The following is an 18132-nucleotide window of genomic DNA, read 5'->3' on the forward strand; positions in this document are numbered from 1 at the left end:
GTCTGACTGAGGGTAGCTGCACGCGCGTGAGACGTAACGATGACGACCCCCACTTGGACTCGTCGCAACCCGCTCTCGACCGCACAAGAGTCCCGCCTGATCCGCCATCTCGACCCTGCTCTCCTAGATCTCGCCGGTGCGTTCGAGTCGCGCCACTCGCCCACCTCGGTCGTTCCCACTTTGCCCTCGTTTCTCGACCGCCTCGAACCCCTCTTGAGCCTCGTCCTGTCAATCCCCGCCGCGAAACCTTCTGGACATCTCCGCGTTGCCTACTTGTTGCAATTGATGGGCCACCTTGCCCCCGCGATTGAAGGATATCCGCTTTCAAACACCCATGACGACACTTGTCACCTGTTTGACACGCTCGACCGATTCGACCACGGGTGCACCGCCGTCTTGCTAGGAGACGAGCTGGGTCCATCTCGATCGAACGATAAGGAATCCTCTACAAAAGGCTCATTCGAGGTTGAACAATTGACCAACACGGAACTCGTGAGGCTGAAATCTCTCGTTCGACACGTAAGACAAACCCTCGACTCGAGGTTGCGACGACCCCAACTCGTGCCCCTAGCGGTCAACCCGTTTGAAGAGAGACTCGAGATCGATGTCAGGACAAGATTCGGACCTGTTTCCGACGACCTCGAAGGTACGCCCGAGTTGAGCATGGGTGAAGAATCGACGACCGAAGACGAGGCCATGTCAGTCGACACGATCGAGACTGTTCGACCGGGATTCGGTTCAGGTTCGGATCCAGACTCAGACTCGGACAATGACGAGTTTGAAGCGGTCGAGATCAGGTCGCCGAGTCCACCTCGATCTCGTTCAGGAGACAATGCAGCGGCGTTTGAAATTCAGTTTGACTCGGTCGTACCGCTGCCGGCGATGCATGGAAGCAACCCCGATTCGGATCAGACTCCCATCGTCACGCAAGCGAGAGGGTTCGATCCAGACGAGGAGTATCCACCTGACAGCGACGATGAAGAAAATCGAGACGAAGGAGGCACAGCAACGACGACGAAGGCGGTCGAGGAAAAGCTCGATGCAGTGTTTGCCAAATCACGAGCGATCCTTGAGCAGCTCGAACGGCAACGGGATGATTCGTAAACTTGTCCCCAGTAATATCGTACACCGTGTCGTTCCTGCTCTCGGGCAACTCGACAAGCGCATCTTGCGTACCCAAGGTAAGAGCGTCATCTTGACCACCTCAGAGAGCTTCCTCAGCTAACATGCCATTCGTTTTTTCGTTCAGACGCGGTACTCTATAGATCCGCTCTTTCCCGAATGCTGCGAGATAAGGAGCTCGTAGCGATTGGAGAAATCACTGTCGCGAGGGCAAGACTTTCGAGCAGGCTTTCAAACCGTCGCAAGCGAAACATGCACGGACGAAGACGTCGTTCACTTCAAACACCTGGTTCAGCATAGGAAACAAGGGGGCGAAATCTGGCCCTGCACTACGATATTTAGACATTATCTGTCCTGGCCTGATCTCAGATGGTCTCGCTGCTGTCCAAGGTCTATATCGTAATATTTGACGGGATCGTAACTTGGGGTTGAAATACATCCTCATCTCGTTCTGTCCTGGAAATGAGCTTCGCTTGTCAATGTATCATATAGATCAATCCAGGATCACACCAAAGGGGAGAAAAAGAGCATCGGAGCAAATATCCCGCGACCAGCCTGCAGCCGCAGCTCTTTTGGTCCTCTCATCGCGCTCTCACCCCAACCTGACAGACTCGACTTCGAAATATGCACGCTGTACGTTGCATCACTTGAGAGCACAAGCACGTGGTGACATGCCAATGCCTCTCGACTCGTCCGTTCCCGAACTCTCGCTCCACTTTGATCTCACTTGATCCGAACCGATTCCACCCATTCGTCTCGACGACCTATGAGCTATCGCTGCGACGCTGTACATGCCTGCTCTTACGGGGACCCGCTCGCGGAAACACGAATCGCGGACTCTTCGTCTGAACCCCTGCAAAGAAAACGAGCAACTCGTGAAACAAGCCAGCTGACTCTCAGTTCGTGAATGTGTCGTCAGGTTGCCGACTTTTGTTTGATCCCGATGGGACTGGGGGAAGCATCCGTTTCGAAATACATTGCTGAATGTCAACGAGTGCTCGAAAAGACTGGACTCAAGTATCAAGTTGAGTTCAAACTTCTCTTCAAAAACCTTAGAGACCCTCGAGCAATGAGATACTGAACGTCTCGATGTTTCGGGGAACTCTGGTAGCTCGGAAGTTACGGTACTGGACTTGAAGGAGAGTTTAGCGAAGTGTGCAAAGCGATCGAACTCTGCCACGAGGCAGTGCACAAGATGGGCTGTATGCGAGTCGCAACCGACATCCGGATCGGAACCCGAACGGACAAGAAAGGGACGATGGAGGACAAAGTCAATGCGGTCAAGGCGATTCTCGAGGCCGACAAGCAGCAACAATGAGAAACGACTTCGTTTGCCCCTCTTCCCCCTTGGCAGCAGCAGGTCATTTGTAATGTTAGTATTCGGATCAGAGTTTGCTCTTGGTAGGACTCGGGAGGCCCATTGCCGAGTTGACGAGCTCGACCGCCGCCTCCGCGCTGCCCCATGAAGATTGGAAGCCGTATCCTCCGTCTGCACAGCACCACAAGATTCAGCAAGCTGCAAATAATGAGAGGAAACAGTCGCATTAGACTTACGGCCGTAGTGATGTACGACTTTGTTCCCGTCAATGTTTTCAATCTCGAGTCGGATTCCGCCTTGCCGTGTTGGCCTCAATCCGACCGCTTCTTCGACTACTTCGAGATCGTCTATTGTCCCGTCGAGTCGCTTGGAAGGAGGCAACAGTTCCGGACAGAGCTCGAGACATCTCGTCTTGATCCGCTTCGACATGTCTTGCCTCGGTATCGGATCCCTAAACCTCGTTTGCGTCAGACACAAGAAGATGAACAATTGGTTTGTGACGTGATGCATACCAATTGTTCTGTTCAGCACAGCCTCCGAGCACCACCAAACCGTTTCTTCTCGGAATGATGTAGTCATACACGCCTTCTCCAGGTCGACCTAGTCGTGTCACGCCATGGGTGATCCATGGAGCACGAATGATGACGAGCTGCCCTCTTGTCGGGAACATGTTTTTGTCGTTCACGAGAGATCTCGAACCGAGTCCGGTGCAGTTGACGATGAGAGCGCAATTCGTCAGAGAAGGATGCGCTTCGAGAGCAGACGAGATGGTCGGAAGAGTCGAAACTCGATGTAAATGTCCCGAATTTCGGAGGAATCGAGACAGCAGGTAGGACAGGTAGGCGGGAGTGTCGATCAAAATACAAGTGAACGATGCTCCGTGCGAGATGCCATCGGGTAGCTCGCAGTGATCGAGCCATCGGAACTGATTTCAGAGAGGGTCAGTCGACGAATTCTTGAGGAGACGGGATATAAAGACTGTGCGCACGTTTGGATGGTACCGACTCATGAGGTTCAGCTGAGATAATTCCCCTCGCGGACCATCCAACTTGGACTGTTTCTCACGCTTTGCCATTAGGACATAGCCGCCACAGAGACTGATGCCGAAGGGAGGAGTCGCACAGCTTCACGGTACTCGAGCTGCGGCGCAAACGTCAGCGGGACTGTCGGATCTTCCGCAATCATCCTGCTCATGACTTCGAACGTTCTGGCGTCGAACCCTGTACGCGAAGGAACCCTTTCATCAGCTCTCGAGGAGCGTAGGCGAGACGCGAAGGGGAGCCCGACTCGCGATGCATTCTCATGTCGGCTCCAGTTGCTACGCTGACATGATGAGCGCCCTGCAACAGGCAGAGGCTGTCAGCATTGAGGTGCCCACGAGCTCTGAGAGGGTATCGACTGACGGCCCATGGCGAAGCGCTGTTGATCGTCTTGGCATCTCCCGGAACATCGCGTGCGACAATCGATACTCGATAGCCTTCCTCTTGTAGTCTGATTGCCGTTGTCAGGCCAATGACACCTGTTCGATGTGAGAGATTAGTCTCGCGAGAATGCGGAGTTCGATAGCAGTCTGGAGCTGCGGAGAAAGAAGCAGATGAGGAGACTCGCCTGCACCTATAACTACAACGCAGCCATGAGCCTCAGGCATGCTTGTCTGCTTTGGAGAGGCGATGCGAAGAAATGTCGAGGTGAGAGTCAAGTTTACAGCGGCAGCGCGACTTTCCGACCTTCGCATACTTTCCGGCCGTCTCGAAAACCTGCTCTTCTTAGAGTCTTCTCTCACCGACAACCCTATGCTACCATAGGGTCTTTCGAGACTCTATGAGAGCATACAAATCGAACAAGAGCGCGATGTCATGCGCACGTGCATAAATGACCTTTGTACCGATTCAGCGCAAAGACAAGGAGGGGACGCTGTACCAAGAAAAGGCCAGTCATTGTGCAAAGTGTAGACAAGGTGGTCGAGATAGACCGATATAGAACACACAGGGAGGGCGAGCTTTCGAGCATTTTGCGGACAGATCCGTGCCTATGTAACAAGGAGGTACTGCTTTGGATTTCAAGTTTGAGGGGCACTGATTTGAGGACTTTCCGGATTCCGACTACAAGCCCAGGGTACTGGTGAGAGACGCGCAGAGACAAAATTGAGAGAAATCCAGATCGAAAGACGGAAGGCGTTCGCGAGGTTCAGAAATTCTTCAAGACGATGCGGCCAGCGACCTGACCTTTCTCCATGCGCTCGTAGACTGCGTGCATATACCGATTCAGTCAGTAGTCGCACCAAAACTGCGTTCGAGGCTGGGATACTGACCTTCGGTGAGTTTTGACAAAGGCACTACTTCAATACGAGGCGACACCTTTCCACGAGCTGCAAAGTCAAGAGCTTCAACTGCATCTTGGCGGTTGCCGACGTACGAGCCGACGATGCGCTTCGAGTGGAAGACTTGAGATGAAAACGAGCTTTAGTCGATTTCTCCATTTACAGCGCAGAACCGAACAACTGACCGGTGAAGAAGACGTTGGCCTTGATGAAGGTATCGGGAGGCAATCCGATGGCGACAAGGGTTCCGGTCGGGCGGATATACTGGGGTTCAGCGTCAATTAGTTACAGAGTTTCACCGGCATCTCGCATAGCTGAGTTTGCGTACCTCGAGCGCGGCCTCGTACGCAGAGGCGCCCGCGGCCGCTACGATCGCCGCATGGGGACCTCCATCAGTAGCCTCCTTGATCGCGTTGATAAACTCCTGCGTATCCTTGTAATCTTTGAAATCTATGAACCTGGCAAACCAGTAGGACATCAGCGCGATAGTAGATGCGGTATGACTAGACATACTTGTCAGCGCCATAGGATGCGCACAGCTTCCTCTTGTCGTCGCCCGTGTCGATCGCGATCGGTCGTAGCCCCATGGCTGACGCGTACTGAATCGCAAGGTGACCTAAACCTCCGCCGGCTCCAACTACTACCACCTGTTGACCTGCGCGAAGAGATGCGTTCAGGATTCCCCTATAAACAGTGACACCTGGACGTCGAGACGAAAGCGAGCTAAGAATCAATTTGCGCACGAACCCCGAAAAAGATTTGCGCTGGGACATACCGGCACACAGGATCGGCGCAGCGACCTCGAGAGGGAGACCTTCAGGAATCGGCGTAACGTGACGGGCGAAGGATACGGCGTATTGCTGGAAAGTTCCGTCGACCGTATATCCCGAGCACTCGGCTTGTGAGCAGGTTGCTTCGATTCCTTCGCGGCAGTTCTCGCAGTCGAGGCAGGAGTCGGCGAGCCACTTGATGCCGACGTTTTGACCGACCTGGAAACAAGAGCTGTCAGCATTGTCCACGCTTAATTTTCTGAAACACACTCACCTTGAGGTTGGTAAGCGTGCCCTCGGCAATCGCTACGATTGGGCCGCACCCCTCATGACCTCCTACAAGATTCTTCTTGGGCTTAGCAGGCCAGTCCCCCTTCCATGCGTGTAGGTCGGTGTCTGGAGGAAGGCAACAACGAATGCATGGGAGGATTTACAAGAACATCGTGTCAGCTCGTCCGTGACGTCACAAGAGCAGCTACCATACGCACGGCAAACACCACTGTACTCGACTTTGACGAGGACTTGTCCACTTCTTAGTTCGCTTCGGGAGGGGACAGGATGGTCTTGCTTGAACTGGAGCAGACAGGATGGGAGGTCAGTGGCAGCGTATCAAGACGCGCTGGGATCAGCAGCTCACTTGAATCTCGGCGTTCGAGTCGGCGAAGACACAAGCACAGCCAGATTTCGGATAGTCGGACATGGTTCCGAGTGAAGGCGATGAAGGGTTGCGAGAGGATTTGTGTGAGGTTTGGATGCAGTGGTCAAGCTTGTGAGTATGAGTCTGGCTGTAAGTGAGCTGTACAGAAGGAAGAGACAGAAGCGGAGAGCGCATTCAGCTGACGAGAACCATCCGACCCGAAAAAGCTGCCCCACATCCCGTTTTGTGGATTTTTTCGAGCACTGCTTTACCCTGCGAGCAGCGAAACCGCAATTCGGAAGAGTCGGGCGAGCTGGAATGAGGGGGAGGCGCTCCCGTGATCTGCTCAAGGACCTAGAAAAGGCCCGGCTCGGAGCCTCGAAGCAGTTTAAGCTTTTGCCCCACACTACCGTACTTTCTTGGTGCCCTTCCAACGGCCAGCTCGGCACCATAAGGGCGACAACGGTCATTTCCGCCGCGCTAGCGTGCTTGCACTTGCATTCAGCTGGAGCTCGAGGGGCAATTTCGGGACGTATTTGGAAGCCGGATACGCTGACGCTGCGCATTCACAGCGCCTGCAGTGTGGAGATTTCTGTCTCTATGCAGAGAAAGACGTCTATCGAAACTGTGGGGAGACAGGTTCTGAAGGTCAAGACGTTCCTGTATCCCAGTCTGACTGGATCCTGACCGAATATTTTTGTGGATATGGCAGAGCTACGAGCCTATCGCAAAAAGAAGCGATCGACACGTTTCAGCCAGTGCTACCTACGAGTGTAGAAGTATCATTCAGGGTGAGCCCTCCGAGGAAATGCCGACGCGAAAGCGGGACAAGAGGTAAAGGCGTAGGCGCAAATTTTCTTGGGCGTACTCGTAGTCCACAACAAGGTTATTGCATGAGAACTTCGAGCTGTATACAATGGCCCTTCTCCAGGACGAAGCCCAAGGGGGCTAAGGTGCAGCGTCAGCCCGAGCTTAGCATTGGTTGTTCCATCAGGCAGACCACATAAGAAAGGAGCCTCCTCGTTGCAACAGTGTTTCCTCCTTAGCTTGTCCTTCAGCTTGTTCCTGAGCTTTTTAGTCGTGTAGCGACACGCCAATAGTTGCCAATCAGAGAGCGAATATGGCCACTTGATATTGGGACCGCGCGCGTTAAGCTTGATCGCAAGCTTCCGTCGTTATTATTTTCGGGTCTGCGACACTATCTCTATCAAAAGTTTTCGAGATCAAATCCTATGTGAGCAAGCTAGAAGCGCGAGGCAGAATCCAGACGAAGAGGCAGAAACAAAGGGCAAAACGGATATTTCCCGGCGAAGGCAAAGGGACGCAGGCGGGGACGACGACAATACGAGGTAGTGAACACGATAGTCTAATGTGTAAGGTTTCAGCTAGATTCGAGTTGCAGAAGAAGAGAGCTCAAAGAGGAAGCTCCTTTCATGTTTTCATGTGAAAGAGCAAAAAGGCATCCATTGGCAGACGGGTAAGAAAGAGGATATAATGAGAGACCAGGTCCGTAATGAAGGCAGGCGGGTATAGTCAAAGGGCACAAAACGTTGAGGAGAGAACGCATGCCCACGATAGTTTTCCAAATGAGGAGCAGCAAGTCAAAATGTAAGATCCGTGCGCACACCTGACGTGTTTATGACACTCTTGTTGTAAGCTTAGGCTCTGTAACTCGCCGCGAAAGACGACTACTATCGAGCACGGACGAGAAGCCGGAAACGTTCGGGCGAGCAGTGTGATGGAGAGAAATGGGCTATTTCACATGTTTCAGATCGTCAAGATCCTTTGGGGGAAGAAGCAAGAGCAAGAACCTCTCGCTTCGACCTCTCTCTTCCTTCGTCCGATATCATCTCCCGCTTTTCACATGGATCCGCAACCTGATCCGGAGGACCCTCTCGAGCTCGAGGTGATCTCAGAGATCACGCACGCTCAGACGCAACACAGACTTCGCTCGAAGGCGATATTCCCCCGATTCTCGCTCGGATGTACGCCAGGTACGAGCAGAGACGCACCGAGCCCGCTTTCCTGGCCGCTGCCGACAAAGAATGGCGCCGCCTGGAGGAAATTTGAATCGCAGGTCTCGCTGCGATTCGAGAGAAGACGGGCTGCAGTATCAACATCCTGACGCACCCGTAAGTCATCGATCCGCGATCCACAAACATTTACCGCATACGACGCTGACGTGGTACTCACCCTTCCAGCGTTGACAATCCTTTGACGAGCTTTATGCTCGTGCGACTCTTTTTCCCGCCGAGCCGTACTCGACAAGAGTTGAACTGGCGTGATTTCAGCATCATGACCTTGCAGGTCCTGAACCGTGCTGGATTGACTCCATGGTTGGACAGCGGTATCGCGAGTCGCGTATTTCCGTCCCGAAACGCCCGTCTCGGATACCGCTGTCTAACAAGGGAGTCAACCCAGCGTGATTCAGGACCTGCAAGGCCGTGATGCTGAAATCACGCCAGTCCGTCTCTTGTCGAGTACGGCTGGGTGGAAAGAAGAGTCGTACGAGCATAAAGCTCGTCAAAGGATTATTGATACTTAGGAGGGAAAACCACGCAGCGTCGAAGGCGGTGAATGTGTGTGAACCGCGGACCGACGACTTACAGGTGTGTAAGGATGTTGACGGTGCAGTCCGTCTTCTCTCGAATCGCAGCGAGACCTGCGGTTCGCTCGTTTTCCAATCGCCACCATTCTTTGTCTGCGACAGCGAGGAAAGCGGGCGCGGTTCGTCTCTGCGTACATGGCGTACATCCGAGCGAGAATTGGGGGAATATCGCCTTTGAGCGAAGTTTGTGTTGCGTCTAAGCGTGCGTGATCTCTGAGATCACTTCGAGCTCGAGAGGGTCTTCCGGATCAGGTTGTGGATCCACGGGAAGAGCGGGAGGTGATGATATGGGAAGAAGAAGAAGAAGGGAAGAAAGAAGCGAGAGGTTCTTGCTCTCGCTTCTTCCCCCGAGGATCTCGGACGATCTGGAACATGTGAAATAAATCATTTCTCCCCATCATACTGCTCGCCCCAGCGATTTTCCGGTTTCTCATATGTACTCGTGACTGGTCAGACAACCCGCGTAGTAGCGAAGCAAGACCCGCTGCAATTGTCGGTCAGCCCCCTCAGCGAGTTGCAACAAGTCCCGAATAGCCTCTTTCTCGATCTTGACGTAAAATAAACCGAGTTTCGCAGAGAAGTCGTTCCCGTGAGAGAATAGCGAGGTCAAAGCGCGTGGCCAGAAGCGGGCTGCACAGAAGAGCGACAGAAGGTACACGTTACCCGCCTCTCTAGATTCGCAGAAGATCAAGTAGCGATTCCTCGAAGTGCAAAAGGAGGATTGGATAGACAGGTAAAAGGAAACAACGCTACAAAGAACAGACAGGTAGGTATACACGCAAAGAAAAATATCGAGATCCTTTTCCCTTCGCTTCGTCAGTTCCAGGCATTCATGCACGCCTCGTACAGTTCCTTGCCGGCAGCAGCAAAGTCGACCTGGTTCATCCTCATCGCCTGGTACCGAACCCTCGTCGTGTCTCCAAACGAATCCGCCTTGGCCTTGACGTTGAACGTGAACTGTTTGCCCAGGCACGACTGCACAATCTGGTTGAATTGGTGCTCGTCTTCCTCCTTCATGATGTGCATCTCGTTTGCCGTGTGTCCGAGGATCTGTTCGCCAATCTCGTTGAATGCAGACAGCCAGATTTGTGCGGTAAAGTCGTTCACCGCGAGCGACAGAATGTAGCTTATTTAGCGAAATGGCAATGGATCAGCTCCGGTACAAGAGACGGATCCCTGACAGGCGAAAAGTTTACCGGTACTGAGGAGCTTCGTACGTCGTCTCGCACTTTTCGCACCTCCACGAATTCTCGGCTTCGGCAGTCACCTTCTTGCTGCACTTGTCTCCTGGACATGCCGGGTACGACATGTTGTCGCTCTTCATGTACGTGATTGTAGCTCGGGTCGAAAAGTAATCGGGTTTCTCCTGCATGCCGAGGTTCTCCATCACGACATCGGACAAGATTTTGGTCACATCGGGCTTGAACGATCCAGCAGCTCCTCCCATTCCACCGGTCGAGTGCGAATGGAACGACGAATTTTGACCGTCCGTGTCCCACCTGTGCAAACACACACACCGCCGAACTTGATCAGATCATGAAAACGAATGATGAGAGAGAAGCGGCAAAACGCACCATCCCCGCAGAGTGTGTGCCTCAGGAATATCGGGATCGATCGCGATTGTCGCACTGCCTCCAACGCTGAGACTCCTGCCTCCGAAATCTCCGACTTTGACTCCCTTCAACGCGACAACTGTCGGTCCATCCTCGCCCCACGTCTCTGCCGATTTGCCCCACAACGTCACTCGACAGGTAAAGTTGGAACGATCGGCGATCGTGAGTTCACGCTTCTTGATTTGTTTCTGAGTCGCTTTCGCCGTAATTTCCGACAACTGTCCATGGTCCTGCACGATGCCGAGAACGTCGACGGTCGCATCCTTTTCAAAATCGGTCAGTCCAGCCAAATCGACAAAGCTGAATTTCATTTTGGGAGCATCGTCGTCTTCGGCCTGGGAATGAAAAGAGAAATCAGTGCGACGCTCATGGCAAGAAAACGCCTTGAAACGCTTACAGGTTCAACTTCGGTGTTCTTGTCAAACATGATCTCGTATTCGTTCGACAAGTTGGAAAACTGCTTCTTGGCGATATTGACGCGTGCTTTCGAGATTCGGTACACTTTGCCCTCTTCGAGAATCGGTTCGAGCTTGTCGACCGTCTCGTTGAACCCAGTGGCTTTGATTTCGCCCTGCACACGCGACCTCGGGGGACAAGTGAGCACGTAAAACTTGGAAAATGTGTCGGGCGCAAAGACGCACGGATTCATCGAGCAAGTTGACGCTGAACAGTTTGCCGTCTCCTCGTTGATTCGAGTAATGTCTCACATCCGACTTGCTCGTAACTCGCGCTTTGATCGTCCACCTGAAGGCACGAAAATGAGAGTGAGCCCGAAAATGCTCGTTTCGAACTGAGGTTTTTCCAGAGACGCGGAATTCTCACTTGTTCTGGTACGGACTGAGCGACTCGATCGGATACACGGGAGCTTCGAGGGCACTTCCACCCGGTCGACCCCCTGCGGCCCTCGACGCTGCGACCCCGCCTCGCTTGGCTGCAACCGTCTTGCTCGCGTTGCTGCCGCCGACTCCGCCGCCAACTCGAGGTGCTGCGGGTTGCGGTGCAGGCGCGGCTTGTGGCGTAGGAGCAGCAGCAGCTTGGGCAGGGTCTCGGGGTGGTTCGATCGCGGTCGGGGTGCCAATCTTTTCGGGAGCGTCGCCCAGAGGTTCGAGAGTCAGGCAGATAATGATGCTTCATCCGCAGAATAGATACCAGAATCAGTTCCTGGCGATACCGTATCAGAGAAGGATACAGGTAGACGTACCGACGGTTCTGCACGTCGTTGACAGCGTAGGTCATGAGCTTGATGAGTGCATTCTTGGTCAAGCCGGCGCCTTCCTGGTTGACGAGGTGGTTCTGTGCGGTCGCGAGCATGGCCTGGGCAAAGTGATCGCCATCGGACAGGATCAAGCTGGTGGGAGGGGAGAATGCAGGTTTAGAGGACGCGTCTCGAATGCGATGCGCGCGCGCGAGAGTGAGAACGCGTACCGGTAGCGTTCTGGCGCACCGGGAGCCGAGTTGACTTTTTTGCAGCTGAGAACTTGGAGGATGGGTTCAATGCCACTCGGATCATCGATCGAGTGGTACATGTTGCTGTTGAGTCGAGACGAGACGAGACGCGCCGTGCCGAGTCAGTTGCAGGTTCATGCTACAGAGAGCGCGCGCCACTCACTGAATCGCGCCTGTTGTGAGTTGCGTCATGATGCTAGACGAGCCTGAGGACGTGCGAGATGGCGCGAGAGGAGGAAGCAAGCGGGAACGGTTGACGCGCGCGAGGTTAATGACGAGATTCCGAAATATTCGCGACATGTCAACCTCAACCATGTCGGCACAAAAGGTCCTTGTGACCGGCCCCATCCAGTCGCTCTCGTCGTACTTTGCCAAGCTCGCGACTCTGCAAGCAAAACACTCGTTCGACCTCGTGCTCGCGCAGGACTTGTTTTCGACCGTGACCGACGATGATGCCGACCTCGCCAAGCTCCTCAATGGCGACATCAAGATCCCGGTTCAGGTCTATGCTGCATGGGGCGCAGGGAGTCTGCCTCGCAAGGTGCAGGACAAGGTTGACCAAGGCGAGGAAATCACCACCAACCTCTCTCTCTTGCGTCAGTCCCCACTATGCTCGCATCCTCCTACTCGTGGTTAAACACTAACCCTGCTGCCGTCGGAACCCGACAGCGAAAGCCGGCTTGTTGACGCTCGCATCCGGCCTGCGCATCGCAACTCTCGCATCGACCGCGCCCTCTGCCCAGGACGTCAAGTCGCTGCTCTCGTCCTTCCAGCCGACTCCAATTGCCGGACCATCCGGTTCGAGTGTCCCGCCAATCCCCGCCAAAGCCGCCGACATCTTCCTGTCCCACCTCGTGCCGTCTTCGCTCACCCTCCTCTCGTCGAAACCGCTCACTCCCCCGCCGACTCGCTCGATCGAACACGTCTTCAATCTCGAGCTTGACGAGCCGGCCAAGCTTGTCCGCAGCAAGTACCACTTTATGAGTTCGGCCGCCAAGTTCTGGGAGCGCGAGCCGTTCGAGTGGCCCGTCGAGGACGGCAGCAAGGTTGGCGAACCCAAGAGTTACTGTCGTGCCCTTACCCTCGGCGAAATGGGCAACAAGGACAAGGAACGGGTACGACTTTTTTGCCTCGTCTCTGCTCACGGTTGCGGGATCTGATCACCCCTTTGCGCGTCTTCGCTAGTGGTTCTACGCCTTCTCGATTACGCCAAACCAACCCACGGCGACTCCCCCCAGCTTTACGAAATCTCCCTTTCATCCTGCGCGCCTCTCGGACTTGATGCAGTCTTCAAACGGCGCAGCGGGACCGAGAGGATTGAAGCGGCCTGCAGGCAATGACAATGATCTCAACGAGATGGGCGTCCCAAATTACATCTTTTCGGGAGGTCAGAACGGTAGGGGAGACAAAAAGGGAAAGGGAGGGCCTCCTCCGTAAGTCACGCCAGCTGTTCATAGACTTCACCGCCAAACTGACTTTTCCTTCGAGTTGCGCCCCCACAGCGACCACTACACTTGCAAAATTTGCGACAAAAAGGGTCACTGGATTCAGGAATGTCCAGAGAAAGAGACGAGAGACGCGGAACGAGCTGCGCAGAGAGCTCAGGGCGGATCCCGCGAGCCAATCAAACCCATCAGTCGTATGTATCGAGTTCCCTTTCGACTTCTGATTAATTCACGCTGACTGTATGACGTGCAAACAGCCGACGAATGCTGGTTCTGCCTTTCGAATCCCAAAGTCACGAAACACTTGATCGCCTCGATCGGGTCAGAGACCTATCTGACGTTGCCCAAAGGACAAGTGTGCTCAACCGATCAGTCTCCGGTTCCTGGAGGAGGCCATGTCTTGCTCATCCCGGTAAGCGGTTCTATTTGTCAAGCGCGGTTCCAGCAATGTTCAAGGAACTCATGTCCGTCCTGCCCACAGATTGCCCATTACCCGACTTTGCGGTCGATCCCGTCCGACGTGAGCCAACAAGTGCTCGAAGAGATCGAGCTGTACAAACAAGCGCTCAGGAAATGCTTTGCCAAGTTTGGCGCCGATATGATTGTGTTTGAAACGGCAAGGACGACAGGCAAAGGTGGCCACGCACACATTCAGGTCAGCGCCTTGAGTGATTGCTCTATCGCTCGGCGATTCGGACTCTCTGCTCACACGTGCAAAAATTTGGTTTTCTTGTACAGATCTGCCCGATCCCTTCGTCACTTTCGTCCGAAGCCGAATCGACGTTCCAAGTCCAGTCGCAAAAGTACGGGTACAATCTCGAAGAGGTTCAGGATACACTGGCGTTCTACAAGACTGCAGAGACAGACGGCAAAGGTTACGATTACTTCAAGGTCGACCTGCCGGGTGGTAAAAGTTTGGTGCATTGGATCAAACGCGAGGATCGGTTCTCGCTGCAGTTTGGAAGGTGCGTGTTTGCGTATCGGTATCTGAACGATCCTTGTCAGTGCTGACGCAATTACGATTGATAGAGAAACTGCCGCGTTGCTGTTGCATACGCCGGATCGCGTCGATTGGAAACGATGCGCAAAAGCGGACGAAGACGAAAAGAAGGACTGCCAGCGATTCAAGTCGGCATTCAAAGACTTTGACCCCAGCACGTAGAAAAAGGGAAGACAGGATATGCCCATCAGAGAGGGCCTAATATATGAAGCCCTTCAATTCGTACGTGATCGATGAGAGAGCTTGGGTCAGTCATACCTCCTTCAGTTACCTCGCTCTCTGCACTTCGAGGCTATTGCACTTGTAGCTACCGGCGAGGTCCCGGCGCCATCCGCGGAATTGTACCGAACGGACCCCTTTTCTGGCGCCGCTCAGTTTCGCTTGCTTTGCTTTCCCTCCTTTTCCTTCGCTTTGGTCGAAGCTAGCATTATGCAGCGTCGAAGTTCAATGCCACCGCCTCCTCTCGGCTCTTACGACGATCTCGAGGGTTCCGTGACAGCTCGACGCCCCAAGTCAGCTTCCTCGCTCCTGCCTTGGCATCACGACCAAAAGCTCGAATCTCCTCCAATCTCTCCTACCTCGTCCGCATCTTCGACTGCTTCCGCAATCGACTACCCGCCTTCTATCAACGATGGGCCGTTCCACCTACGTCCGAGAAGCTTCGTAACCGGACCTCTGCACAAACTCGAGATTGATTTCGAACGGACTCGCAAAGCCATGGAAGAGAGCAAAGCTGAAGAGCTGTACACGTTCCCAGATGCGAGTCAAGCCATGAGGATGCGACCCATCTTGCCCAATTCGCAAAGGAAGATCAAGCTTGGGTAGGCACTTTGCTGTTTTCCCCCTTGGAAGACTGTCTACTCACTGGTTTGACAACGTGGGACGGATCAGTTTGCGGAATACGGCTATCACTGCAATCTCGGGCGATCTCTTGGCGAGTGCGCACGGAGCCAAAGTCAAAGTATGGAGCGCAACCGAAGACAAATCAGCTTCTTGTGAGCTTCCACTAGATGGCATTGCAACGGACCAGGTCACTACTCTTGCATGGTCAGAAAGTGGCAGGTACGCATCGAATACTACTTGTTGCCCTGAATCAAAAGCTGATCGTACCAATCGACAGGTACTTGTGGGTTGGCTGTGACAACGGAAGTCTATTCGAACTCGACAGCGAATCACTGTATCGCAACCCTAATGCGACTCTTTCGATTGTCGCACATCGACGAGATGCTCATCCACACTCTCCCGTCATCATGATCAAGCGTATCGAATCAACCATGCTCACCCTCGACTTGTCTGGGAAACTCGTCGTGTGGTTGCCATCACCAAGAGCTGGCAACTTGTGCTCGTTGCATGGACATTCCCGAGTCCTGCAGGTTCAGAACAGACCGACTTGGGTCGAAGTGCTCGATGGTGATCTTTGGCTCACCTACAGATTCAAGGGCAAATCAGCAACGGGGAAAATCGTCTCGATTACGATCCTCGAAGTCTACGATATCAAAGGGCAACAAGCCAAGGTTGTGAGAGAGCACGAATGGGAAGAGAATGCATCAAGCAAGCCCGGCCGGGTCACTTGCGCATGCATCGTTCCGTCGCATCGACAGCTCATCTTTCTTGGCCACGAGTACGTACTGTAATTATCGACTGGTCGCTTTCGCTCGCTGATGACCATCACGTCTGTTCTAGCTCGGGTCACGTTACTGTGTGGAAGCCGAGAGCTGCTCAGCTGCTCACCGTACGCAAAGTAGCTCTGTGTGGCGTGTCTGCGCTTTGTGGGCCTTCTAGGTTTCTTTGGATCGGACGAGAGGAGTAAGTAACGCGGTTTCGTCAAGCCGGGAAGCTTTTCATCGGTTCACTAACGTTGCTCTGCTATATCAGCGGTGTGATGGATGTTCTCGACATCGCACAGATGAGTTCGTGGCAAGTCATCAAGCGGTGGCAAGCGCACAACGCAACGATCGAGAGCCTCGACCTGGATCCTCGTTCGCTCTGGACCGTGAGTCGCGCAAATCGCCACGATCCGCCAAGCTGTCACTACTGACTCGCTCGATCCGTTAATTGTAGGCATCTCAACTTCGCGTCGTATCTTGCGGTGAAGATGGGTTCGCAAGATACTGGGTAGGCTTCTGTCTCTGCACGTGAAGCGATCACGTTCTTACGAAAATTCGCATCTACAGGATGGACTGTTGCGCGAAGACTGGATCAGTTAGCGTCTCTCATCTTCCAGCGTGTCAGAAGGATGTTTTGTGCTGAAGCGGTTCAATGAACAGCCTTGCGTATGCAAGACAAAGTTTACTCATATTGCAGCTACTCGAAGCTACAACTCGGCGTTTTCACTTGGAACATCGATGGAGTCTCGCCACGAGACTTCGAGGCGGGCAACCCAGTCAATCAGACTCTGTTGCACGATTTTCTCAAGACACTCGATAATCCTGACTTGGTCTCGTTCAATTTTCAAGAAGTGCGCCGTCATCCGCCTAGCTTTCCATCTGAGGGGTTACAGCTAATCGTTCATCTGGTTGCTCGTAGCTGATTGATCTGTCTGATCTTACTCTAGCAGCTCGTAAGCCATCGCTTTCTCTGTTTCTCGCCTTGCTCATGTCCACGCCTGACCCCCTGATTTTCTCGTAGGCACTTTTCTCTTTGCCACGAAGCATCACGACGTAACCCTTCGCTACAAGCACTGGAGCGCACTGCTTTCAGAGACAGTACGACAGTATTTCGGTGCAGACTACGAGCTTGTCATTGAAGAGAAACTTGTCGGAGTGAGCAAAGTTTTCAGCTTTCCGTGTTGACACGATACTGATAGTTTCTCGCTCCTCCAGCTGTATACGGTACTTTTTGCACGCAAGAATATCGCTTGTAGAATACGCGATGTCGAGTCGAGAGGCATCAAAACCGGCTTCTCCGCTCATTACGGCAACAAGGTCCGTGCGGCTCCACCGTGCCCCTTTGCTCTTGTTTTTAATCTCGCCTTGTGACAGGGTTCCGTTCTCTTGCGCTTGACTATCGACGAGACCTCCATCTGCCTGATTAATTCTCACTTGGCTGCCGGCACGTCCGCACCGGGTCGACGGGAACGAGATCTGATCGAAATCTTCGATAGCGGCCCCAAATTCACTCGGCCTAGCTCTGGCAGGAAAGCCTACATTGGTGGGGGCGATGGCACGCACATTTCTGACTCCGAGATTGTCATTTTCTCGGGTACGAGAACAGCCTTGCTTCGAGTTGGACGTCGCTGACTGTGCTGGGAGCTTCCTACAGGGGATCTCAACTTTCGAATCGAGCTGCCGCGCGCGCAAGTATTGTCGATGCTCGCCAATTCGCCTACGGCGATCCAAGATCTCCAAGTATATGACGAGCTCACGCAGCTCAAACGGACGAACCCCTCATTCCGACTTCGCAACATGCGCGAGGCGCCAATCTGTTTCCCGCCGACCTACAAGTACGATCATAGCAGCACGAACTACGACACATCTGTCAAGCAGCGGACACCGTCTTGGTGCGACCGAATCCTGTGGAGGTCGCAGCGGGAAGCGAGTGTTCATTGTGTCGCTTATGGACGGTACGAAGCGGACGTTTCGGATCATCGGGTACGGGCTCGAAGCTTGCATACCTGCACAGGCGACTGGTGTATTCTGATCGAGCTCTTCATTGCCTGGGTAACAGCCTGTTTCGGCAGCGTTCGACATCATGGTCAAGAAGAGAGATGCCATCAAGGCCGAATCAACCATGCGCGAGGTCTTGCATGAATGGTCGGTCGAGGAGGAACGTTTGCTCAACGCGGCTCGCGATCTCTACAAGCTCAATTGACCTTTGATTTCATTCTGAGGGTATGATCTGCTATCAGCTTGGT

General features: G+C 53.6%; 7 protein-coding genes across 7 annotated transcripts; 4 read left to right on the top strand and 3 right to left on the bottom strand.

Moving 5' to 3' along the window:
* Positions 1-39: 39 nt before the first annotated feature.
* On the top strand, positions 40-1104 carry JCM15063_001437 (uncharacterized protein; the record flags this gene model as incomplete). Its single annotated transcript, XM_076677700.1, has 1 exon — positions 40-1104. The coding sequence occupies one exon, from the start codon at positions 40-42 to the stop codon at positions 1102-1104; it is 1065 nt and encodes a 354-aa protein (XP_076535024.1).
* A 925-nt stretch (positions 1105-2029) lies between these two features.
* Positions 2030-2440, top strand: ECM15 (Ecm15p; the record flags this gene model as incomplete). The annotated part of the gene is made up of 2 exons (XM_076677701.1): positions 2030-2146; positions 2234-2440. 2 exons carry the CDS (start codon positions 2030-2032, stop codon positions 2438-2440), a joined length of 324 nt encoding a protein of 107 aa, XP_076535025.1.
* A 67-nt stretch (positions 2441-2507) lies between these two features.
* JCM15063_001439 (FAD-dependent oxidoreductase) lies at positions 2508-4088 on the bottom strand (the record flags this gene model as incomplete). The annotated part of the gene is made up of 8 exons (XM_076677702.1): positions 2508-2611; positions 2677-2891; positions 2953-3365; positions 3429-3494; positions 3563-3660; positions 3732-3780; positions 3844-3959; positions 4055-4088. 8 exons carry the CDS (start codon positions 4086-4088, stop codon positions 2508-2510), a joined length of 1095 nt encoding a protein of 364 aa, XP_076535026.1.
* A 539-nt stretch (positions 4089-4627) lies between these two features.
* JCM15063_001440 (zinc-dependent alcohol dehydrogenase) lies at positions 4628-6230 on the bottom strand (the record flags this gene model as incomplete). The annotated part of the gene is made up of 9 exons (XM_076677703.1): positions 4628-4686; positions 4752-4883; positions 4946-5024; positions 5089-5218; positions 5274-5460; positions 5536-5749; positions 5805-5926; positions 6019-6103; positions 6168-6230. The coding sequence occupies 9 exons, from the start codon at positions 6228-6230 to the stop codon at positions 4628-4630; spliced, it is 1071 nt and encodes a 356-aa protein (XP_076535027.1).
* A 3361-nt stretch (positions 6231-9591) lies between these two features.
* On the bottom strand, positions 9592-12026 carry RFA1 (replication factor A subunit protein RFA1; the record flags this gene model as incomplete). Its single annotated transcript, XM_076677704.1, has 9 exons — positions 9592-9901; positions 9972-10274; positions 10350-10723; positions 10786-10959; positions 11030-11132; positions 11211-11516; positions 11590-11736; positions 11814-11918; positions 11998-12026. 9 exons carry the CDS (start codon positions 12024-12026, stop codon positions 9592-9594), a joined length of 1851 nt encoding a protein of 616 aa, XP_076535028.1.
* Positions 12027-12147: 121 nt separating this feature from the next.
* On the top strand, positions 12148-14441 carry DRN1 (Drn1p; the record flags this gene model as incomplete). Its single annotated transcript, XM_076677705.1, has 8 exons — positions 12148-12430; positions 12504-12949; positions 13020-13267; positions 13337-13473; positions 13537-13691; positions 13761-13934; positions 14018-14244; positions 14309-14441. The coding sequence occupies 8 exons, from the start codon at positions 12148-12150 to the stop codon at positions 14439-14441; spliced, it is 1803 nt and encodes a 600-aa protein (XP_076535029.1).
* A 285-nt stretch (positions 14442-14726) lies between these two features.
* Positions 14727-18089, top strand: JCM15063_001443 (uncharacterized protein; the record flags this gene model as incomplete). Its single annotated transcript, XM_076677706.1, has 14 exons — positions 14727-15100; positions 15171-15341; positions 15400-15900; positions 15963-16085; positions 16155-16272; positions 16341-16394; positions 16454-16481; positions 16547-16737; positions 16806-16839; positions 16908-17041; positions 17102-17203; positions 17261-17480; positions 17541-17869; positions 17946-18089. 14 exons carry the CDS (start codon positions 14727-14729, stop codon positions 18087-18089), a joined length of 2523 nt encoding a protein of 840 aa, XP_076535030.1.
* Between the last annotated feature and the right edge of the window lie 43 nt (positions 18090-18132).

Source organism: Sporobolomyces koalae (genome assembly GCF_050403365.1).
Source record: "Sporobolomyces koalae JCM15063 DNA, S_koalae_JCM15063T_v1_ctg10, whole genome shotgun sequence".
In the NCBI taxonomy this organism is placed as follows: domain Eukaryota; kingdom Fungi; phylum Basidiomycota; class Microbotryomycetes; order Sporidiobolales; family Sporidiobolaceae; genus Sporobolomyces; species Sporobolomyces koalae.